At 36.9% G+C, this 25,715-nt stretch overlaps 1 protein-coding gene across 1 annotated transcript; it reads left to right on the plus strand.

Annotated features, from left to right (window-relative positions):
- The first annotated feature begins 148 nt into the window (after positions 1–148).
- LOC143877966 (U-box domain-containing protein 35-like) lies at positions 149–20,404 on the plus strand. Its single transcript, XM_077380326.1, has 10 exons — positions 149–986; positions 3,874–3,995; positions 4,874–4,995; positions 5,098–5,282; positions 5,745–5,784; positions 12,802–13,204; positions 17,261–17,362; positions 18,059–18,448; positions 19,096–19,834; positions 19,957–20,404. Exons 1-9 carry the CDS (start codon positions 815–817, stop codon positions 19,813–19,815), a joined length of 2,256 nt encoding a protein of 751 aa, XP_077236441.1. The 5' UTR covers positions 149–814; the 3' UTR covers positions 19,816–19,834; positions 19,957–20,404.
- The last annotated feature ends 5,311 nt before the right edge of the window (positions 20,405–25,715 follow it).

A 25,715-nucleotide genomic window follows, 5' to 3' on the forward strand; every position in this document is an offset into this window, starting at 1 on the left:
ATCCAGCTTTATATAGAGAGTATAGATAGGAATAAACTTTTTGGTCAAGTCAAGAGTCCGATGGATCAAATCTTACATTGTCCCGTACATGGTCATGTTGACTGTATATATATAGGGATATTTTGGTCAAGTCAAGATTCCAAAATGCTAATCCAACATTTTCCTGTCTCTAACGAAACAGAAGCCCTAATTTCAGCAGAACCCTAACGTCCGTTTTCGCTCCTCTGGAAAATGGCTGTTCTAACTGTTTCTCCTCGGAAAACCCTAAATTTCCCTCTTCTTCTCTTCCTCCGCAGAAATCAAAACCATAGATACCAGATCTTTAAAGGTACCAGAAAATTTCGGGAAAAAAAGAGAGGAGGAGAAGAAGATTTCATCTTCCATAATCCAGAAGAAGTGAATTTCGCTATATTGATCGCATTAGATCTGAAAAAAAATAAATCCTTGTGCACAATCAGAGCATGCGTCAGAAGTTTCAGCAGTGAATTTCAAAGAATTCGGAAGAATCAAGGTGAATTTTCAAGAATTCGGGGTTTAGCGAAGAACAGCCGTGAATTTCGAAGAAATAGTGGTTTATAAGTGTCTGGAGAAACCCGTTGAGCCTTTAGATTCCGAGTGCTACTAAGAATCCGAGATTCGAGCTGTAGCGTTTTCGGATTCTCCGATATTGTTCGGAAAAAAACAAGTAATTCATTTCAAGAAAGAAGAAACACTGAGAGAGGATAAAGGATCTGAGATTCGACTAGTAGTTGTCTCTGGTAATTCATCAAACAAGAACCATCGAGTAAAGGATTGGTAAATTATTGTTTGGCAAATGCCGAGAGGCCGAGTTCAGAATAAGAAGGATAATGGGCTGGTGATGGTAGCAATCGGTGCTGATAAGAACAGCCAACAAGCGTTGAAATGGGCGGCCGACCATATCATCTCCAGGGGCCAAATCTTCATCCTTCTGCACGTCCGCCGAATTAACGCTATTCCCACTCCAAGTAATCCAAGCTTATTTTCTTCTTTATGCTATTAATTTGCTTGTTTAGTTTTTAATCAACTTGGTCACTTGTCTGAAAACCTGAATTCTAGTCTTCTAGGTTTGAATGTTACATTTTTTGCCCTAGGTTTATCTGTTTGTTGAGTTTCTGTGCATTTTGTAAATTTATGCATGTTTGCATGATTCGAGGAAAATGAATAGAGTTTGGAGTCATAGCAAGAAATAAGGGTGATTTAGAGCCAATTGGGAATGGAATTTAATTCGTGTATGATTGAATTTCGATGCTGGTTAGTGTGGCTCTGATACCAAATGTAGAGGGAAGTCATATCAAAAGCGAACTTATATAAAAATACACCAAAGTATGGTCAAATTAGGGTTTATGTAACTTTCTAAAAATTTGTCAGATCCGACACTTCTATATGTGTCAAAATCTAATCTCATCTAATCAAATTGAAATCACTCCAATCTGACTGTTGGATCTTGAGATCAACTTAATCTATAAATTTGATGTTTGAAGTGGATTCAATCCATCTGTCAAGTTTAATATCATATCCATTCAGATTGATCCTATTAATGATAATAGTAAAGCCCTAACATCCACAAGACCTTAACTCTCAAAATCGACAGTTACACAGAAGTTAATGACATATGAGTGTATGACGGTTGAGATTTATCAATCTGACCGTGGGATATAAGATCAGATTTGATCACTTGATCTCTTATCACGCACTGATTTTGAAATTCTATTCTACGAGAACTTTTGAATCTTAAAAGCACATTTGCAAATGAGATTTCTAGTTCCCAAGTCCCAACAATGACTAAAGCTGAGAAAGATATAGATATTACCTCAATATAGAAGAAAAGCGAAAGATAGATGTTATAACTTATAAGTCATTACATCACACCTTGGATCCCAAGTCATCACACCTTAGGTTGGATTAGAGCATCACACACAAAAACCATCTAAGAGAAATTATACACATAATTCGAAGCAAAGCATCTTTCATTCATAATATCATAACATTTATCAAGAGATGGCAGTGAGGACTACATATATCGAGGAGCAAAGGAATTCTACAGAATTTCAAATTCCTAATTTAAAGATCCCCACTTGATAAAATAACCTTATCTACAAGCCTCCCTACAAACCCTATGAAAATAGAAAACCCTACTTTTTTCTATGGAAATAAGACCTCCCCTTTAAACCCACGACTTAAAGCTCTACTCCCAACACACACACACACAACCTTTTTTTCCCCCTATGACTAAACTCTGATCTCACTTAAACATTTTGTTAGAAATAAGTAGTCTCTGTTTCTCTCTCTCTCTTTCAAATATAACTTAAGTGACTTAACTGATTTAAATGAAAAAGAAACTTCTACCTCTATGACTTAAAATCTTATAAAAGACTCAATTAAAACTACTACTAAAAAGTAAAACCCAAAAGAAACTCATCTTCCTTTCTAACTCCTTGACTCTGGTGAAAGGTGATCCCCATAATTTTCCACTTCTTAAAAAAAAATCGATTCCGCCGAGTACAAGGACCGGGCTTGACATGCTGGAAATTATTGGCAATGATCCACATATGAGTTTCTATCGAACAGGATATTTCCATTGAATAAGATACTTTTGACAGCCACCTCTCCGAGTAGATATAATCTTATTGTTGAACACATCTTCGATGTATTCTTTAAGCTTCGGCACTGGTGGTAGACAAAAGGCAGCTCATCTGTTTCTATGATATCATCAAATTTATTCCTGTCGTTCTCGATCTTGTAGTAGAAATTTAATAGTTATCCTTGCATATCCACATTCAATAATATCGGAATTTCCTTTGAGCTTATTTTGTGCAATAAATGAATGGTATCCTGGACGTATTATGTTCCCCTTTATCCAGCCTTTTGCTCATTTATCAGCAGCCACACAATTTTCTTGAACTGATGTTACATCTCCTGTAAAGTAGATTTCAACCTTGCAATTTTTGTGTATTAAGGACTTCATGTTAATCCTCATGCGCTGCTTTACTTGTAGTTACCAAGTTAGTTCTTCAGCTTGCTTTTTTCAGTTTTATTTTAGCTCCTTGTAGAGCATCATTTTATTTTGCCTCTATCTTAAGTTTTCATATCACTTGTCTAGCATTCATTTTTCTCCAGACACATTGAGTAGTGATTGTCATCTTTATCACAAATAATATAAACGAGCTAAGTATTTGCATAATCGACTTTGGGTTGTCTGCATAATCGACTTTGGACAACAACTTCAGCCTTATCTGTCGCTTGAAATTGAGAGTTTTAGGGTCAATAATCCTTCACAAAGCTGATTGAATAGTAGCAGTTGAAGAAAGCAATTTTTGTTAGCTTTCTTTGTTAGATACATTTGTGAATTTTCTGTATCCTCATACAAGCATATTCTCTTTGCATTTTTCATAAAGTTCTGTAGCATGTGCCTTCAATTTGTTATATCTTTGTTGCACCTCATAGGTTCCAATCTGTTCTGTTCTAATGTTTCACAAACTAACTAACTTGTAGGAGGTTATTGCGATCTTTGTCTAACATTTGAAACACTAGGAGGGGTTTTAGACTTTTAGGTGGCTTGCATTTTTCTCCAGCATTGTGGACTGCCCTTGGTCTTCCCAACTCCCAAGTTTTCCACTTGGATTCTCATCCATTCCATATTTTCCAAATGTAATTCATATTTTTGAATGATGGAGATCTAATTTCCTTCCATGAACAGTGGAAAGAGGATAAGGAAATTACTCTATGAATGCTGACTATTGGTGATTGTTCTTGATTTTTATTTTTCTTTATCTGGTGTCTAAGTTCAAATTGCATACATATTCTGATTCTAATACTGTCAGATTGCTCAAATTTTTTGTGTTTGATATGCAGCTGGGCAGCTCATTCCTATTGAAGAAGTGGATGAGGAAGTCAAATCTGCTTTTCTTCGACAGATGCACTCCCATGCCAAAGATCTACTCCTTCCATTCCAATGTTTCTGCAGTAGAAGAGAGGTACATCTTTGACCATGTTTCAATTGAAGCATTCTTGGCTTTTGTATTTGGGAGAAACACCTCAATTGACATGATTGGTGATTTTCGCTGGATAAAAGGAATATTGCGTGATAATTTTTAGATGTTCTGATTAGTGAAAATGAGAAATGAGTATTTGAGTACTTCTATTTGTTTGGAATCGTGCAATTGACATAGTTAAAATGTACCTGGGATCCATGTTTCCCAGTAGCGCTGGCGCAACCATGAATCAGGCTTTCTTTCTTGTAGTCCTATTGAAGAAAAGGTGAATGAGGTATCAGGCTTTCTTTCCTGTAGTCCTATTGCAGAAACGGTGAATGAGGTTTCAGCTGTGTGATGCATTTTAGGTTTTACTCTCTAGATTTTCGTTTTTTTGTCTGCTTTTTACATGCCTAGAGCTTTTCCTCCAGGCTTTTATTATGCTGGTTACTTGGCAGAGTCATTTTTTTCTCTGAAGTAGAGGCATAAGATGTTTTGACTCCAAGAATCATATGACGAACCAATCTATTGCTTAACAACCCACTCTCATAGGAAGTTGCCTCATTTTACTGTCCAATCCAGATGTGCAGCCTATTACCATCTGGTTCTATGGTTTTCTTTAAATTTCTCTTACATGATTAGTTTTTTCCTTAAACCTTTAGCATCTCTTAATGAGGTAAATACCACTCCAATTGCCATTGTGTATCATATTTCTTCATTTATCAAAATTTATGGCCCGTCATAGATGTATTTAGATTACACACATGACATTTACTCATTTTGTATAAATCTGGACATCAATCTATTTGACAATGCCGTTGGTAAATTTTGAGTGCTACTGCTCCATGAGTCTCATGTGCATTTTGTGGTTGTAAATGCAGTTACAATGCAAGGAGGTCATTTTGGATGGGTCAGATATATCAAAGGCCATTGTTGATTATGCTGTGCAGCAATCCGTTGATAAGCTTGTTCTTGGTGCTTCATCAAGAAATGCATTTACTAGGTGAGGTTTATTTTGGTCCGCTTCAATCTTTCTACCATTCTGTTTTTTGTATTTTTTTTAAAATATTTTTTCCTTGAAGTCTTTTTTTGTTTTGATTTGCAGAACTTTTAAGACAGATGTTCCTACGTCCGTATCAAAGCTTGCACCAGAATTTTGCTCTGTTTTTGTTATATCGAAGGGGAAGATGTCAACAATGCGACCTGCTTCTCGTCCTAATAAGAACCCTATTAGAAGACTACCTAGTCAGAAGCGTGATGATGTTGGACATTCCTTCCAATCCGTTAAAAGTTCGTAGCTTGGGATAATGTGGCTTGAACATATTTTATCATATATTTAGATTGTGTGTTGTGGGGTGGGGGTGTTATTTCCACTCACTTTTCTAGCCGCTCCACTCTTTTCGTTTGTCCATTGCACACTGAAGGGTCTTTTCCCAAGAATGAACACAATGGGTGGCAATGACAGCAAATGGTTTGTGAAATCCCTTCCATTCTGGCGGCTGATCTCACCTTTTCCCTTTGGTCAAATGCCTTTGTGTGAGAACTAAGGGAAGAGGTGGGAAATGGGAGACAAGAGAGAGGAAAAGGAAGAGGAAAGGGAATTTTGAGTATTTAACGAAAAGATCTTTTGTGTGAAACAGACAAACAAAAGGGGGTTGGAACGACTAGAAAAGGGATTGGAAATATGATCTCTCTTAGATTATTTATTAATTTAGAGGGTTCCCCTAACAAATCTACTTTTGTAATTTGTAGGTGAACCAGCTAGTCGGGAGGATGTGGAAGAAGTTCTTAAGTAAGCTCCCTAAGCTTCTTGTCTATAAATATTTCTGGGAAGAACATGGCATTCTTTTATTTTATGAATTTCGAAAGTAGTCTTGAAAATGGTCTTTGTAGACAGCATTTTCAGCAGATTTCTTTAATAGTTAAATACTTTAAACTCTACCTAGTATACTTTTAGATCTAATCTGGTTATTCAATGTGCTAGACATATATTTTAGATTTTTTTCTCTTATTTGATAGCATAAATGTCATTTTTTTTTTTTTTTTTTTTGTAATGGAATAAATATCATTGCTTCAACCATATTCTTAGGTTTTCAATGCCTAATGAATTTCAAAATTATTAGCAGATATTTTAATTTATTTCTTCCCTTTTTAGAAATAGGCGGAAACAAGGTCAGCAGTGTGCTTTTTCTTGTAAGTGCCATTCTTCAATGGAAAATACACCAATGCATGCTTGAAGTTTCTTTTCAATGAAACATCCATTGTGCTTGTAATACATAAATAGATTTATGAAGAGTCTTTTGTTGTACAACTGATCATAGTAATTTTTTTTTTTTGAATGTTTACCGCTGATCATATTATATAGATATTTTTCTGTGAAATTACTTGTCAAGGTATTTATGCATTGATCTTAGTTTTTTTTTCCTGCGTGGGTTGGGGAGAGAGAGAGAGAGGGGGGTTAGGGGGTTCTGGAGCTGGAAACATAAAAGTTTTAGAAAATATAATTGTAGGTGCAAATTTAAGAAAGCAGAGAAAACAACTATATTTAAAAAAAAAATAATTCTTATTTATATGTATGTTTTCATTAAGTTGTGAAGAAACAAAATTTTTTCTTATTATATATGTATGCTTTTATTTTCAAGGTAATTTGCGAAGAAACAGTTTCAAATCACTGCAAGTTACCTTTTTATTCAAAATTTAAACTGTTTTTAAACTGTTTTTTTAAGATACCAGAGATACTGTGACAAATCTTGTTTTGTGAAATTCCTCATGAAGTCATTTCTGTAGCTATTTTAGTTTTTTTTTTTTTCTGGATTTTCTTGAGATGGTTCTTGTCAAAATAGGAGTTCAAAAATATATAAAATAGGTACCAGTATAAGAAAGTAGAAAAAGTATGATTTCCAGGTTTTCTTATATGGGAGGTTATATGTGATGGATGCACATTTTTTCAAGGAAAAATATGACCGTGTAAAAGCAAGTTGGGCCGTTTTGCTCTATGATCGAATGCATTCAGTTGTTACACATTGCTATGGAAGGGTCATTAATGGCCCTTATATAGCAAGGCCTAATAGATGAATGGTTTGGATTATAGAACAAGAGGGCCCCGCTTCTACTTCTCTACTTGTTCATATCTTTCCTTGAAAATATATGCCCATCCATCATATAACCTTCCCACCTTCCTCTCTCACACACAGACACATGTAGAGAGAGAGGGAGGGAGGGAGGATCAACACACATCTTGGATGGATTGTCATACCATGCTTCCTACTCTATATCGTACATATGAGGCTGACCACGATTGATCTGAACCATTCATGTGACCTCACCTTAGACGATTCAATGCTCAAAAAACATTATAATTAGATGATTACAACAACCCAGATTCAGTTACCTAATAAAGGCATTTAAGTCAATTAAAATAGTTGATTTTGGGACTGTAGGCAATCTAAGGGGGGGGTCCTACGACATGAATGGTTCATCTCAATCAAGTTATGCCCCATGTGCATGATTGGGTTAGGAAGCATGGTAATACGATGCATCCAAGAAGCGTTAGAATATTCATCTTATAAACTATATATATATATATGTATATATGTCTCTCACTCTCACTCTCACTCTCTCTCTCTCTCTCTCTATATATATATATATATATATATATATATATATATATATATATCTAATACTATATAGCAGAAGAGAAAATAAGAGAATTTTTTGTAGAATTACACATCACTTTTTTTGACTTTTTTTAACAAAGGCACCCATTCAACACACATATTTTCAATCCTACCCCCTCCTTTATGCTTTTTAACAAAGGCACCCATTAAAGCCACATAATTTCAATCCTACCCCCCTCCTTTATGCTTTTTTAATAAAAAACCTATAGGGTGATCTTAACCATCCGATTTAAGAGGAACAACATATTAGGGAAACCTCTATAGATTGGAGGGCTAGGATCAGCCTATGGAAATGATTTTTGGGACACAACCTATTTATGTTGTGTTCCATCACATGGACGTTTTGGATCAACTTGTGATGTGGTCCGTATAGTTTTTTGTCGGCCCGTGCATCGTACGGGGTTTTTTACTAGTATATATATATATATATAGAGAAAACGGTTCCTACACATATGTGTAGAGAGTTCTCTACACACTAGCTTAAAATATAGTGGGGGCCCACATTGTTTGGGTGATCCAAGCCATCCATTTTAAAGACCCTCACATAGATAGGGTGTCTACAAAAAATCAGATCCATAGGATCATCCCAACCCTACGATTTGTGGAGGTAAAATGGATGTCTTTAAACCTTCACAAATTAGTCCATTTTTTGCCTCCACAGTTCGAATGGTTAGGATGATCCTATGGATCTGATTTTTTGTGGACACCCTATCTATGTGAGGGCCTTAAAAATGAATGGTTTTGATCACCAAATAATGTGGCCCCCACTGTATTTTAAGCTAGTGTGTAGATAACCTATCTACACGTGTGTAGGAACCCTTTTCTCATATATATTTTAAGCTAGTGTGTAGATAACCTATCTACACGTGTGTAGGAACCCTTTTCTCATATATATTAAAATACAGTGGGGGCCACATTATTTGGTGATCTATATATATATATATATATATATGAGAAAAGGGTTCCTACACACGTGTAGATAGGTTATCTACACACTAGCTTAAAATACAGTGGGGGCCACATTATTTGGTGATCAAAACCATTCATTTTTAAGGCCCTCACATAGATAGGGTGTCCACAAAAAATCAGATCCATAGGATCATCCTAACCATTCGAACTGTGGAGGCAAAAAATGGACTAATTTGTGAAGGTTTAAAGACATCCATTTTACCTCCACAAATCGTAGGGTTGGGATGATCCTATGGATCTGATTTTTTGTAGACACCCTATATATATATATATATATATATATATATATATATATATATATATATATATATATATATAGTGAGAGAGAGAAAACGGTTCCTACACATATGTGTAGATAAGTTATCTACACACTAGCTTAAAATACAGTGGAGGCCACATTATTTGGGTGATCCAAACCATTCATTTTTAAGGCCCTCACATAGATAGGGTGTCCACAAAAAATCAGATCCATAGGATCATCCTAACCATTCGAACTGTGGAGGCAAAAAATGGACTAATTTGTGAAGGTTTAAAGACATCCATTTTACCTCCACAAATCGTAGGGTTGGGATGATCCTATGGATCTGATTTTTTGTAGACACCCTATCTATGTGAGGGCCTTTAAAATGGATGGCTTGGATCACCCAAACAATGTGGGCCCCCACTGTATTTTAAGCTAGTGTGTAGAGAACTCTCTACACATATGTGTAGGAACCGTTTTCTCATATATATATATATAGGGAAATGATTTCAGCGCTCCATTGTTTTGATAAACATGCGCTCCACTTGTTTGTCGTGTAGTATTTAAAGGTCTTTAAGAGCTTTTCGAGAACCATAATATTCCTTTGACAACCCTTTAAATACTACATGATAAAAAATGGAGCTCCTGTTTATCAAAACATTGGAGTGCAGAGATCATTTCCCTATATCTATATTAGAAAAGTATTCCCACACGATCGTGTAGATAAGTTATCTACTCTGTTGGCTTAAAATACAGTGGGGACCCACATTGTTTGGGTGATGCAAACCATTCATTTGATGGGCCCTCACATAGTAGGGTGTGACCAAAAAATCAACTCCATAGGATCGTCCCCCTTCGATTTGTGGAGGTTAAAATGGACTGGTACAATCCTTCACAAATCTGTCCATTTTTTACGTCCGCAGTTCGAAGGGTTAGGAAGATCCTATGGAGCTGATTTTTTGGTCACACCCTATCTATGTGAGGGCCCATCAAATGAATGGTTTGGATCACCCAAACAATGTGGGTCCACTGTGTTTTAAGCCGACAGAGTAGATAACTAATCTACACGATCGGGGAGGAACACTTCTCACTCTCACTCTCTCTCTCTCTCTCTCTCTCTATATATATATATATATATATATAGAGAGAGAGAGAGAGAGAGAGAGAGAGAGAGAGAGAGAGAGGTGTTGGTGCGCTTAAGTGCACCATTTTTTGGTGCGCTTAAGTGGTTATAATGCCTCGCATTCGTTTAAATGTTTGGGTCCCACATACAGGAACCAATGGTAGGCGTTATAACCACTTAAGCGCACCAACACTTTTCTCATATATATATATATATATATATATATATATATATATAGAGAGAGAGAGAGAGAGAGAGAGAGAGAGAGAGAGAGAGAGAGAGAGAGAGAGAGAGAACGGTTCCTACACATGTGTAGATAAGTTATCTACACACTAGCTTAAAATACAGTGGGGGCCACATTATTTGGGTGATCCAAACCATTCATTTTTAAGGCCCTCACATAGATAGGGTGTCCACAAAAAATCAGATCCATAGGATCATCCTAACCATTCGAACCGTGGAGGCAAAAAATGGACTAATTTGTGAAGGTTTAAAGACATCCATTTTACCTCCACAAATCGTAGGGTTGGGATGATCCTATGGATCTGATTTTTTGTAGACACCCTATCTATGTGAGGGCCTTTAAAATGGATGGCTTGGATCACCCAAACAATGTGGGCCCCCACTGTATTTTAAGCTAGTGTGTAGAGAACTCTCTACACATATGTGTAGGAACCGTTTTCTCATATATATATATATATATATATATATATGTATATATATATATATATATATATATATATATGTCGGAAAAGTGTTGCTACTCGGTCTTGTAGCTAAGCTTATCTACTCGGTCGGGTTAAATACAGTGAGGGCCCACATTGTTTGGGTGATCCAAACCATTCATTTGAAAGTCCTTTACCTAGATAGGGTGTCCACAAAAAATCAAACCCATAGGATGATCCTAACCCATCCAACAGTGGAGGGAAAAAGGGGAAAAAATGGACAGACACAGTTTGTCCACAAATCTGCCCATTTTCCCCTCCACTGTTGGATGGGTTAGGATCATCCTATGGGTCTGATTTTTTGTGGACACCCTATCTAGGTAAGGGACTTTCAAATAAATGGTTTGGATCACCCAAACAATGTGGGCCCCCACCGACCGAGTAGATAAGCTTAGCTACAAGACCGAGTAGCAACACTTTTCTGTATATATATATATATATATATATATATATATACACTTTTTCCACCCCGTTTTTACAATTTCTACTTCCTCTTTGTCTTAAAGCAGGTTAGTATTTTCTATTGTTTTGTCGTTTTTCAAAATAAAAAAAGATACAGTGGTAGCAGCTGCTTGCCAACCCACCTCTCTCTCTCTCTCTCTCTCTACAGCTGTGTACCGAAACTAGAAAGAAATTACAGAAACAAGCTAGCCTCCTTTATTCCTCCTCAATTAGAAGAATATGCTGATCACATGAATGGAAATCAACGATATCTTTGACAGAAACAAAAAAGCCTTGTATTTCTTGGCTGTTGCACGAGTTGTTTGGATCTCTGTGAATCCCCACCCTTTCTCTTAGATTCCTTTTTTGAATCTCCTCTTTCCCCCCTAAAACTTACAGAGTTCATATTCTAGATATTCAACGATTCTCAACAATGTCTCCCATGGATCTACTTTTCTTTTTTAAATTTCTCACTAATTTTAGCCAATATCTCACAATTCATCAAAATTTCTAAAATTGAGGCAGCTATGATATCTTTTCTCTTGACAGCTATCTCAATGTCTTTTCTTCAGAATTTGAGGTTTGAAACTTTCTTCTTCGTAAAAATCATTTCATTCTTCTGAAATCTCCCAACCTTAAAACCTTTCCAAAATCCTCCCATTCTCCTCGAATTCGAAGCTCAAATCCATTTCTTTCCTGATAATTATGTTGTATTTCTCCCAAATCTTTATCTATATCTATATTTTCAAATTCTTCCACCAATCATATGGTTTCTGGGAATTTCCTTTTCAGTACTTTCAAATATTCAATCTCTCTGAAATTCACATGTCAAGCGTACTGAATGATGTTTTATTGCTCAAATATTGTCCTGTCCCATTTTTTCCTTCAAATTCCATCCTTTCCATGAATTTCTACTCAAATTCTGTAGAAACCCGCTTCTTTCCTTGATCTTCCATTGGAATCGTCTCAAATCTTTACCGATCCCCAAATCCTCGCATTATGTCAAAATATGGAAGGATATGCTTTTTTTAATGATAAAGAATTGTATTAAACTGGAGAAGAGGGGAGAACCCCGCGACCAAGATGGTCAATACAAGATAAGAGTAATGAATAAAATATAAGATAGACAATGAACCCCTCAATGGGGAAGAAAATCAAAGATATCTAGACTCTTCCTGGCTACCCCTTCCCTGGCAAGCCATAATACCCATATACCTTGGGTGTAGGTTAGCAAACTATATGGTTAGCTTGGTTCTGTGGGTTGATGGAGGTTCGTCTTTTATCCGAAGGTCCATAGAGGGGTGGGTGGCTGGGTGACAATTTGCAGCCTTTTAATTTAAAAATTAATGAAAAAACCAAAGGCAAATAATGACTTTCTTTAGCCGGTTTTAAGGCAACGAGCTGGTGGAATATCATCTCCTTATGCACACACATGCATATGTGTGCCCATGTGCAATTTTATTTTTAAAGTAATAGTAACAAATATTGCAAATTTTTTTATTTCTTTTACAATTTTTTAAACTCTTTGTATTTTGTTAGAGATTTTGAAATATTGGGGATTTTTACCCCTGCAATTTGTTTCATTATGCTTGTTTCTCTTAGCTAACAGTAAGCATCTTAATTCTGAAATCAGATCTCCATTGGTTAGATGCTCAAGAATTGGACAATTTCAAGGAGGCACTGATCCTAGGAGCTATGATAATATGATAAACGAAAGAATCAATAGATTCAACCCAGGAGGAGGGCCTCTTGATTTTTCATATAAGAGTGTGAGTTCATGTCCAAGCCCCAGCAGGCCCAGCTTCGATCGGCCCAGTAATTATTTTACGGGTGATCGTATTGGTGATGGGGGCCGGCAGTTGAGGTTGTCAAACCTGCGTGATGAGTATTCTTACTACGATGATCAAATGAGAAGTTTTGAGTCATCTAGATCTGGTGGACAATACTTGTCTAGTGGTTCTGGATTCAGTGGATATGGGCCGTCACCGCCAGTCTCGCAGCCTATTGATGGGCTGTCTTGGTCATCAAGCTCACAGGTATGCTTTACCACTTTTTGCTTATTGTTTTAAACTAGTAAATTATGCACGTGCGTGAACAAAGGATTATCATCTGTAAATTATTTTTTGGGAACAATCAATTTATATTGTGGCCCATTAAATGGACGATGGACGGTTTGGATCATCCTATGGTGTAGGCCGTAAAATATTCAGTACAATTTCATCTTTTTTGATAGGTAAGTTGGGGTTTTGCAGGGACCCCTACTGGCTTATTAAAAAATACTTCACTACATGGGCTTACACCATATATATTCTAACAAGAATTTTGTGACAAAGCCTGCAAACCAAAAACATATTTCTTACACTCCCTATTAAAAAAAAACAGTACTGTATAACTTACACCATAGGCTGATCCAAACCGTCCAATTGATGGGCCACATCGTAAATAGGGTGTTCCTAGAAAACACATTTCCATGTGATGATCCTAGCCCTGCAGTCTATAGAGGAACGGCATATTTAGGAAACATTTATTGGTTGGAGGGTTGTAATTATCCTATGGAAATGAATTTTGCAGACAACCTACTTACAATGTGGGCCATGAAATGGATGGTTTGGATCATCCTACGATGTAAGCCATACAGTACTTTTTCAAAAAAAAAAAACTCACTATCATGACTTACACTATATAAAAACTCTCATAATCACATCATTTCCCTCTAAATCATGGGGAAATGGGTCAAACGGGCCGGGTCAAAATCACCGGGAAATGGATGGTTTGGACCATTAAATGGACGGTTTGGATCATCCTATGGTGTAGGCCGTAAAATATTCAGTACAATTTTTAATTTTTTGATAGGTATGTTGGGGTTTTGCGGGGACCCCTACCGGCTTATTAAAAAAATACTTCACTACATGGGCTTACACCATATATATTCTAACAAGAATTTTGTGACAAAGGTTGCAAACCAAAAACATATTTCTTACACTCCCTATTAAAAAAAAAGTATTGTATAACTTACACCATAGGATGATCCAAACCGTCCAATTGATGGGCGACATCGTACATAGGGTGTTTCCAAAAAACACATTTCCATGCGATGATCCTAGCCCTGCAGTCTATAGAGGAACGGCATATTTAGGAAACATTTATTGGTTGGAGGGTTGTAATTATCCTATGGAAATGAATTTTGGCACACAACCTACTTACATTGTGGCCCATGAAATGGACGGTTTGGATCATCCTACGATGTAAGCCATACAATACTTTAAAAAAAAAAAAAATACTCACTATCAGGACTCGCACTATATAAAAACTCTCATAATCTTATCATTTCGCTGTAAATCATGGGGAAACGGGTCAAACGGGCCGGGTCAAAATCACGGGGGGAATTTTATGGGTCATTGGGCTTGGACCCGCACACCCGCGGGTCAACTGGAATTTTGACGTTTTTTTGAAGAATTTTTTTTTTATAGAGATTTGCTAGGCACCTTCGCCGAGTCTACTTGTCGGCTTGTAGCCCATCCTTTGCTGCAAAGATTGGCAGAAGTACAATTTGTGCAAAGATGGCTAGCAATACATAATAGCAATAAATAATAATCATGCAGGTACTAAGTTTTAAATGAAAAATTACGGGAAAATGGAAGCCAAGTAGCAAAATTACGAAAAAAATACCGAAAGAGTAATAAAATATGACAATTACGGGAAAAGGTATAAAGAAAATTAAAAAATTATGACAATTACGGGCACAAGAGACATAAAAAGGAGACAGCTGGCGTATTATATTATTATTATTATTTGATCAGGAATAGCTTGCAGTGTTTGTTTGGACGTTTCTGTAGGGGCATTTAACGTCTAACATGACAAAAATGCCCTCCCGAAATCGGATGTATTGGTAAAGTTAATTTAACACTTACAGGATAGAAAGTGAATTTCAGTAAAAGAAGGGAACCAATTGTTAAGATTCTCGCTTTATATATAGTAATAAGGATTTAATAATTTCTGATCGTAAGCTAAAATTTAATTCCACTATTGGCACCATGTGATTAGCATGATGTGTCATGAAATTAAAGCTGATATTTTAGAAAATTAGGGTGGGGGGCAGGGGGAATACATGGATGCTTATTGACTTGACAGGGGTAGTCCATGATTGACCGAACTAAGTCAGACCAAATCGAATCAATAAGTGGTAAATTAAAAGCAGCACTGTGAAAAATCTGAAGTATCAAAAGATAACAAAGAAGGGAGAGAAATTTTATGTTTTATTGATCTTACTCTTGGTTTTTGAGAAAATCTAGGCTGAAGTGCATGATGTAAGCGCCCCTTTTTTTTTAATTGTAAAACTAGTAGATGAACCATCTAAGCACCAAATTACACATGTTGAGCTAGGTCTGACACCCAACAATAGATGGGTTCCGATGGTAGTTGTTCACTGACAGTCATAGCCATCCTTTTGTAGACCATCATGGCTGAGTTTCATACTTTTTCTTTACATATCTTTTGGTTTCCACTCATGCTTATTTATTTCTTGTATTTTTAGTGCCAAGCCATGACCAATCTACTGTAAGTATAAGTAGTAATCACACAACCACTTAGAGACGGTTATGATAATTTAGAAAAAAGAAATTTGAGCCATATTGACGATTCTTAGACCCAAGAAGAACGAAAAGGAAGCTGAACATGGGTACTTTTTTCAACTTGAAAAACTAGCCAAGTTTATACAGAGAACTTGGTAGGCTGGATACTCGACTGACTCAGTCAAGTTCCAGCATGAGTTGGAGGTCAGAACCTTTGCACTTTCCATGGAAAGTCTCCCAGGATTCAACGCATTTCTGGAGAGCTTATTTAGCTTTGGTATTTGGTATTAATGTATTATTAACCTGAGTTCCTGGCCTTGGACTGTTTGGTGGATTCTTAGGATCTGTCTAGTTTGTAATGATATCGTTGCTGTCTTGTGGTCATTCATGTTAATTAGATAAAGGAAATTCACCAATTCACTGTTTTAGCTTTTCTGGAAAATTAACATAACTGTGAATTTGGTGACTGACCATCAGTGCCTAATAATATATCCTGGAAAACTTGAAAGGAAAAAAGTGCATATAGATAGATTGCGATGTTTATTGAGAGAAACATGAAAACTATGGGAACAGTTCTGAAACAAACCATGGAACTATTTATACAAACACTTTTTTTGGTGTATTTCTTGGCCTTGGAAATTGCAATGGGCATTATTATTTTTTTGAATGATAACTGAAATGGGCAACTAGTTCATCATATAAAGGATTCAGGAGCAACTGCGGTTATGCTAAATGAGTTTCATAATCTACTTGCAGTTTTTGGATTTTGTGTTTTGTAGCTAATTTGGTGAAAATATCTAGTGTGGAAACCTATGTATCGACACTCTTTCGATACTTCTAAGCGTACTACTAGAACTACTAGACTTAATGTGAGGCAAGACATTATTCCTTCTTGTTAAGCGATATTATTTATTATAGAATATAGTGCCTACCTCCTTTTCCATCATTGCCTTTTATTTTATTATTAACTTTTCTTTAATTTTTATTTATTGTTAAAATGCTAACCAAGCACTTCTTCCAATATTTTAATTATTGTATGCATATTGGAGGAGACTGAAGATAACTAGATTAGATTGATGAATGCACTGTTATTTGATTCCCTCATGTTTCTTTGGGAGTTGCTTAATCCTAAGATTTATTAGTTTGTTAAATGATTACTATATTTATTGTCACAAATTATGATTATTAATCACTAGTTTTATTTGTAAGTATGCGTATGAGCATATGTCCCCATTTCTAGATTTTTAGGGGTTGCCATGTCGGACATCTCGTGTCTGTGTCAGCACTCGACACATGAATCCGTATCCGCAAATCATAGGTGAAAAACTATTCGCGTATGAGCATATGTCCCCATTTCTAGATTTTTAAGGGTTGCCATGTCGGATATCTCGTATCTGTGTCAACACTCGACACATGAATCCGTATGAGCATATGCATGCTTCTTACGTTGTGTTGATCCCATTATGTAAAATGTATATGTTTTCTCAGTTCAGGATGCTGAAAGAGTGTAATGTATTGTAGGAAGACATGGAGGCTGAGATGAGAAAGCTAAAGCTTGAGCTGCAACAAACGAGGGACATGTACAGTAGTGTTTCCAAAGAAGCATTAAGCACTAAACAGCCGGTAGCTTACTAACCCTTTTGTTAATTGATTCTGAAAATTTTGATGGTTCAATCAAGGTTTCAAATTTCGGTTTCGGAATGCATTTCAGCCGAAATTTTAGCCGAAATCCCACGAAATCTATTCAACGGCTATTTTTTCTCCAAATTTATTTCGATCGAAATTTCCCAAATTTCAGTGTCGGGATATTATTAAATAATTATCAAAAATCCAGATTTTTGGGTGAAATCCCTTAAATTTTGGACTAAATTTCGGGATAAACGAAATTTTGGACAAAATTTCGGGATGAACGAAATTTCGGAAATTTCGGCCTAAATAAACTACAGTTTCGCGTATAATAGATTTCGGTTTCTTTATCGACCGAAACCCTAAATTTCGGATTTCGGTCGAAAGTTAAAGCCTTTGGTACAATTGAGTCCTGGGGATATGATAAAAAAACGATGTCCTTATTTTCCAAATAGTCCTGATTTCCTAGCATGTTACTTTTCGTTGTAGCTATTCTCGCAGAGAAATTATGCTTGATTGTTAGGTAAAACAAGTTAGACCAACCAATATATCCATGAGTTCTGCCAAGCAAGCTAATGTTGGCTGACCAAAACAACCCAAATTTTATAGAATTGGGTTGTTGCAGATGAATGCATTGACCCATTTCCTGATTTAGTTTTTGTTGCTGACAGAAATATTCTTCTTCTATGACAGGCCAGAGATATCCATCCACGGAAGGTCAACGGGGAGCATAGAATTGGAACAAGATTTTCCGAAGAGGCATCTCTTAGAACTGCTGGAGAGTGGCCAAGGTCTAAACCCACACTTGAAGCAGGCCAAGCTGCCGAAAAGATGAAAGATATTGCACAGAGAAATGTTTTTCTTGAGGCAGAGGAGAATACGAAAGTCTTGGATTCAATTGTCCATTATAGGAGATATACCCTTGAAGAGATAGAGAAGGCAACCGATTACTTTTCAGAGTCACTTAAGATCGGTGAAGGAGGATATGGGCCTGTTTTTAAATCTAACTTGGATCATTCTGTTGTTGCAATCAAGATTCTCCGATCTGATGCTACTCAAGGAATGAAACAATTTCAGCAGGAGGTGTGTTGGAGCTTCTTGCCTGTCTGTTTTCTTCCATTTGTGCTCACTTTTTTTTTTCCTTTCTAGTTTATTATCTTCTATTTCCAAAAAAAAATAAAATAAAATCCCTAAAATTCTATCCGGTGGTAGATTTGAAATCTTCCAATGGTATTTTGTTATTTCACAAGTTGAATATGACTGTAATAAGAATTGAAAATCCACGAGTTGCAGAAATCCTTTCCATAAAGTCATGGTTTTGCTTTCTTTGCACCACACATGCTCTGCTGTCGCCTGTCGGAAAGTCACCACATGTGATGAAGCCTATTGTGCTGATTAAGAGTGGGAAGAGGCTACAGCTTTTCTAGAAAATAATACCCAATTGTTCTTTTATTATGTGGGACAACTGTTTCCCGCGTTACTGTATCTTACTATCATGAATTTTTTTCTAGAAAATAACATAAAACATCTGTTAATTTGTATGATTGGTCCTTTTACTATGTGTAAGTGTTTCCCCAATTACTAAAATTTCTATTCGTCAATCCTGGAGTTTTTCTATGTTATATGACTGACCAGCTACAAATGTCACTTCTCATAAATTTTTTAATGATCATATTAGTTGGTCAATTACAATGACTAAAAGTGCCACTTTTTTTTTAAAATGTTCTCAGGTAGAAGTGTTGAGCCGCATTTGCCACCCAAATTTGGTCCTGTTCATGGGTGCCTGTCCCGAATACGGATGTCTGGTATACGAATACATGGCCAATGGCAGCCTGGAGGATTGCCTATTATGCCGAGACAACACTCCTCCACTCTCCTGGCAGCTCCGCTTCAAGATCGCCGCCGAAATCGCCACGTGCCTTCTCTTCCTCCACCAGAACAAGCCCGAACCACTTGTCCACCGTGACCTCAAACCCGGCAACATCCTCCTCGACCACAACTTTGTTAGCAAAATCGCCGATGTCGGCCTTGCCCGCCTTATCCCCGCATCTGTTGGCGATGCCGTCACACAATGCCACATGACTGCCGCCGCTGGGACTTTCTTTTATATCGACCCTGAGTACCAGAAGACTGGTATGTTGGGTATAAAATCAGATATCTATGCACTTGGAATTATCCTTCTGCAGCTGATCACAGCCCGACCACCAATGGGGCTTGCCCATAATATTGAGAGTGCAATGGAGATGGGTCAGTTTGAAGAGATGTTGGATCCTGCAGTCCCAGATTGGCCAATGGAGGAGACCTTTATGTTTGCAAAGCTATCGTTGAAATGTGCTGAGCTTCGGAATAAGGACCGGCCCGATTTAGGGTCTGTGGTGCTTCCAGAGCTGAACCGCCTGAGGGCGCTTGCTGAGGAGAGTCCTCCAAGTTCCAACTTCTTTCTAGCATGAGCACACACGGAGACACCAGGTCAGTTAGCTATAACGGATTTGTTACTGTTACTGTTATGCTAAGTTCAAGTTATTTCCATTTTTACCCATTTCTTTCAATTGTAAATTTGGATATGGATTTTGTCATTGGCATTACTGCAGGAGGTCATGGGTGCTTCCTCAACTGAGAACCGTCTGTTTCTCAGTACCAGTGGAATGTAGAGAAACCCCATTCCATGTCGATGATCACAGGTCCTATGTCTGGTTCATCTTACAAACCTTGACGCATCTGATGAATATTACCTTATAACAAAGCAAGATGGTCAATTGGTCATGGGTAATTATCCACTTGTTTTTTCCTTTTTCATTCAATTGTTTTATTAATTGGTTTCGCACCTCGGCAATGTGAAATAGAAGGTTATTTTGCTGTTGCTGCTGGCCAAAAAACAAAAATGTATGGGCATTGTAGAGAGTTGCAGGTTTTCAGGCAAATGTCTAGGCACATCAGTACAAACAATCAATTTTAGAGCCCTACAGGTGGACTTGTATGTGCAATCGAGACCGTTGAACTTATGGATCATCATAAGATGATTCATACCGTATTGTACCCATGGTGGACAGGGATTTCATGTGCAAGATAAAGGACTACAAAATCAACATGAAATGATATCCCCTTCTTTACAGTTTCTGTGAGAATGGTTCACTGCCTGAGGATAAATTCACCCCCTTTAACGTTTTTCTTTGCCTTCAAAACTTAATGAATAACATTAGGGGGGGATTTTATCCCTCGCGGGGGGAGGAACTCTTCAAGTCGGAGTTCCAACTCCACCAGAGGAGGCAGGCAGAATCTTCTACTGGTACATGGACAACCGTGTGACCGATGGACTTACCAGCAATTTCCCAAGATCTACTGCAGGAAATGGATAATGTGAAGCTAACTCTGAGTTGCCAATTATATCCTTTATAGAGATGGGAAACAAATTTGAAGAATTTATCACACAATTATTCAATTAGTTCATACTTGTTTAGTATTGAATTGGGAGGGCATTTAATGTATCAAGGTCCCAGGATCAACCTATAAATCATCAAAGCACATCATTCCAATAATCCTACAAAAGAAATATCAATCCAGTTGTATACATCGTCTAAAGTTGACTAGAAGATCAAAGTGCAACCCAACCTGAAATTTCGATTTTCTTATCATATGTCTGAGTATGATGTGCGACCGACTCACCAAAATATGTAATCCCATGCTAATTATCATGCTACGCTCGATTTTAAATATCAAAGATTCCTTCATTTTCCCAAAAATACTTTTTGAAATTAACCTCTCTTTTTTTTTTCAAAATTGCCCTAATGGATCTTGTGAATGCACTAGGGACAGCTTCCCAAGCAAGGATACAGCCCATGGTTATTTCAGCAATGAGAACATACCAAAGTTTTAATAAAATCTACCCCCACCCCCTGGGATTGGATTTCTGACGATTGAGATAAAGATGGGAAGGTCACTTCTTCCTTGGGTTCCTCTGTCTATACACACAGTACATATACGATGGCAAATGTGGGGATGTCGACACACTTAGAATGTAAACGATACCTCGCCAATATGAAGTAAAAGGTTATTTTGTTGTTTCAACTGGTCAAAAACACAAAAAATGTCTTGGCATTGTAGATAGTTGCAGTTTTCAGGCAAGTTGTGACTCCCTAATCTTTCACCATCTATCCCTCTTTCGATAAGCATGTCTTCCAATGGTTTTGCTTCTATCAATATGGTAGTGGAGTAAGTTGTTAGGGCAGATTATTATTATTATTTTTTTTAAAAATTTGTTACAAGGAAATGACTCGGCCATCAATACTAACAATCAATTTTAGAGCCCACAGGGAAGCATGGATGTGCAATCGAGACTGTTTAACTTATGGAGCATCATGAAGTGATTCATACTGTATTGTTCCCATGGCAGACAGACACTGCATGACCAAGATGGACTACAATACTCAACATTTCATGTGCAAGATAAATGACTACAAAACTCAAATGGTTTAGCTTTTCTTGGCAGAGCCCCAAAATGAGATTTAATGGATCAAGGTCCGAGAACCCGAGGCCCTGTTTGTTTAATTTTGAGTCCTCTAATCTGTTTTGGACTCACAATCGGTCCTCAAAATCCAACACAATTCTGACTAAACTCCTCAAGGTAGAGTTCCACCTGAGGAAGCATGCATAATCTCATTGCAGGAAAAGGATAGTGTGAAACTCTGAGTTGTCAATTATATTCTTTATAGAAATGGAAAACCAACTTGTGGAATTTATCACATAAGTTTTCAATTAGTCCATACTTGTTTATTATTGAATTGGGACCAAGATTGAAATGTATTTAGGCCTTTTAAAATGTATATATATATATATATATATATATATATATATATATATATATATATATATGAGAGAGAACATTTCCTACACACTTGTGTAGGTAAGTTACCTACACACTAGCTTAAAATACAGTGGGGGCCCACATTGTTTGGGTGATCCAAACAATTCATTTGAATGATCCTCACATAGATAGGGTGTCCACAAAAAATCAGATCCATAGGATCATCCTAACCATTTAAACTATGGAGGCAAAAAATGGACTAATTTGTGAAGGTTTATACACGTCCATTTTACCTCCACAAGTGTGTAGGAAATGTTCTCTCTCATATATATATATATATATATATATATATGAAACCGATTGTGAGCCAAAACTGATTATTGGATGTCCAATAATATAATCAGTTTGGGACTCAAAATCCAATACAAACAGGGTCTTAGGGGATCAAGGTCCCAAGATCAACGTATAAATCATCAAAGCACATCATTGCTGATAATCCTAAAAAAGAGAGATCAATCCAACTGTATACTTCGTTTCAAGTCGACTAGAAGATCAAAGTGCAACCTAACATGAAATTTCAGGTTTCTGATCATCTGATCGAGGGCAACAAGTGATCAACTCACCAAAAATATATAATCCCCTGCTAATTACAATGCAACGTTCAATTCTATATATCAAACTTTCCCAAAAATACTTTTGAAATTAACCTTTTTTTCGCCCTAAAATTGCCCACTCTTTCTTAATTTACATGGGAATGCACTAGGGACAGCTTCCCAAGCAAGGATACAGCCCATGGTTATTTCAGGAATGAGACCATACCAAAGTCTCAATAAAATAAAAACAAGTTGGTTTTTTATTATCATCCAAAACAAATCTACATAAAGGCCAACCATTAATTTCTTTCCATGGAATATTAGTTTACCCAATAGTGAGGGAGGGAGGGAGAGAAAGGCAGAGACCTGAGAGGGAAGAGGGACTGAGTAAGGAGAGTGGTATGAACAGGCTGAAAAACAAGGAAAAAAAGTCCCACTTAAAATGTGATTTATTTATTTTTCCTGCTTTTTTAGTTACTTCTCATCCTCTCCTCATTGATGCCCTCTCAGTTATCTTCTTCTCCTACCCTCATTACCCCTTTCATCACTTGATGAGGTAATTTTTTATGGGAAAAATATTTCTTGGCTGTCAAACATGGCCAAAAAGAGGAAATTTTCTTTAAATGGGAAAATGCCGACTCTAATGAAATTAAAGCTGAAAATACTCACCCCTTGTAAAATCATATTTTGCTTCTTCATTATTCATAGATGGAGTTGTTTTAGTGTATGATAGCTAGCCACCCCAAACCATACAACATCAACACTTAAACCCCAAAATTTTCGTTTCTTATTAGTGATTTAATATTTAATCTGCCACTCCCATGTTGAATGGAGATCCCAACCACTCAAGCAAGGCCAACGATATCACTTGTAGTACTTTTTGGAGTGCTAAAGAATCACACTCCTCCTTACTACGTAGGGCTTAACGTACTTACTATGGATTGTTAGGCTTTGGGTTGTCCAGTTCATGAAGTCAGATTGTTAGGCTTACTATAGATTTTTAGGCTTTGGGTTGTCCAGTTCACGTCATGTCTGTGACGTGACCTTACCTTATTCTTAAATGATAAAGAATTGGATTAAATTTATAAGAGAACCAGAGAATCATCACGGATCGAGATGACCAATCTACGACCCAATAATGCAAAAGGAAAGACAAAAAATATAACAGATGCCAAATCGACGGGTAGGAAATCAAACATTTCTAACACCGGATACTCCATCCTCGCTAGCTTGTCTACATCTCATATTACAAAATACACACCTTCATTACCCACGTTACATGCTTCATATGTATTTCTCCAACCTATATGAGATATCCTCATGGTAGGTCTTGTGTTCAAGAAACCAACAACTCCTTGATATTAAAAATCTACGTATGTAGTAACTCCAACTCCCCCCCACCCCCACCCCCATCCCACCCCACGCAACCCACCCACACACCCAAATACACACACACACAAAGAAAAAGAGGGGGGCCATACGAGGGGGAGTGCTGGAGTACAAAATGATTAAATAACACCGACTTAAACAGCTTAAGCTTTTGGAGTAATTGGTTGTTCCACAAGATAAGTAGAGAAAGACCACCACTATCCTAGTCTAAGAATTGAAGACCTACTCCAAGGCGGTCTTTAATCCACATCAAGGATCCATATAACCGAGCTTTTCTATGTTATATATACCTGTATGTCACTATTGAGAGGGAGGATATTCTACATGATGTGAATATTCCACCAAAAAGTTTTCTTTTAGTTCAAAATGATCAATATGTAAGGATTCTCACTAGTAGAAATAGGGAATGAAGTAACTAGAAGGATTTTTTAAAATCCCCTCTTCTAGAGGGAACATCTAGAAAGTGAGTTATTTTGTATGCATTCATATTCATACAGAAAAACTGACATAGAACCTGACCCAACAAAATCGAATCTAATAGTAATAGTAAGTCACACGGATCTAGAACCTATTCTTGTTCTTGTATTTGTAGAATAGCCAGAGTTTCTTCAATTTAGTGGGCAAAGCGACAAGGATGGGGAAGAGTCCACTTCAACCATTTTATTACATTAAGTGAATCCCCTTCCTCACATCATCCCAAATGTCATGATCTATCAACTTGATTCCTTGATAGAGAGTTGTTACCTATGTCTCACTGGAATTGGCATTCCCAATGGAGCCTGCGAACGCCCATCACGTACAACTATCATGATCACGAAGAAGACCGCCTACTCATGCCGGTCCATGACTCCCCAAGTTAGAACCATCAAAGTTTAGTTTGAGATGACTCTCCACAGGAGGGACCCAAAACTACGCTACGATATGCCTCTGACCTTATTAACCATTTATTTCTGCTCAATAAAGAGATGGGACTCAAATGCATTGGTGTATGGCCTATTCACTTGAATTTTGATTACATTATTCTACGGTACGATATAATGTAGAAACACTTTGAATTTAGGAAATTCGAACGCAAGCAAATTAATAAAAGGACAGAAAATTTTCATATTATACTGGCTTCAAAATAAATATGATTTAATTGAAAAACAATTGAGGACGAGTTAGCAAAATTTATGATGGTTATTTTGATAGTTTCTAATAATGATTATGTCATGATGTCTTGCCTCTCTAAAAACGAGAATCTAACAATTAGGACCTAATCACTATTATAATATAATGGCGCATTCTTGTATCAATATGGGCCATTCATCTTGTGGCTCCCAATCTGGCCCCTCCATGTCCAAAAAATCAATGCTAATTTGACATTCATAACTCTCCATCTGTATATTGGCGATTGAGTGTAGACCCTTAACAACCTTTTAGGGATGTTCAGCATAGGATACCAAGCTGAGATTTATTTTTATTCTTGGATAGATTTTCCATCCTTTGTTTCTTTCCCTTCTGTTTGTGCTTATTTCCAAGTTATCAAGTTCAGAAATTGCTAGCCATGAAAAAGAAAGAGAGATAG

This window comes from Tasmannia lanceolata, unplaced genomic scaffold (genome assembly GCF_043159265.1).
Source record: "Tasmannia lanceolata isolate RefF3 unplaced genomic scaffold, GAP_Taslan_0.1 ptg000005l, whole genome shotgun sequence".
Classification (NCBI taxonomy): Eukaryota; Viridiplantae; Streptophyta; class Magnoliopsida; order Canellales; family Winteraceae; genus Tasmannia; species Tasmannia lanceolata.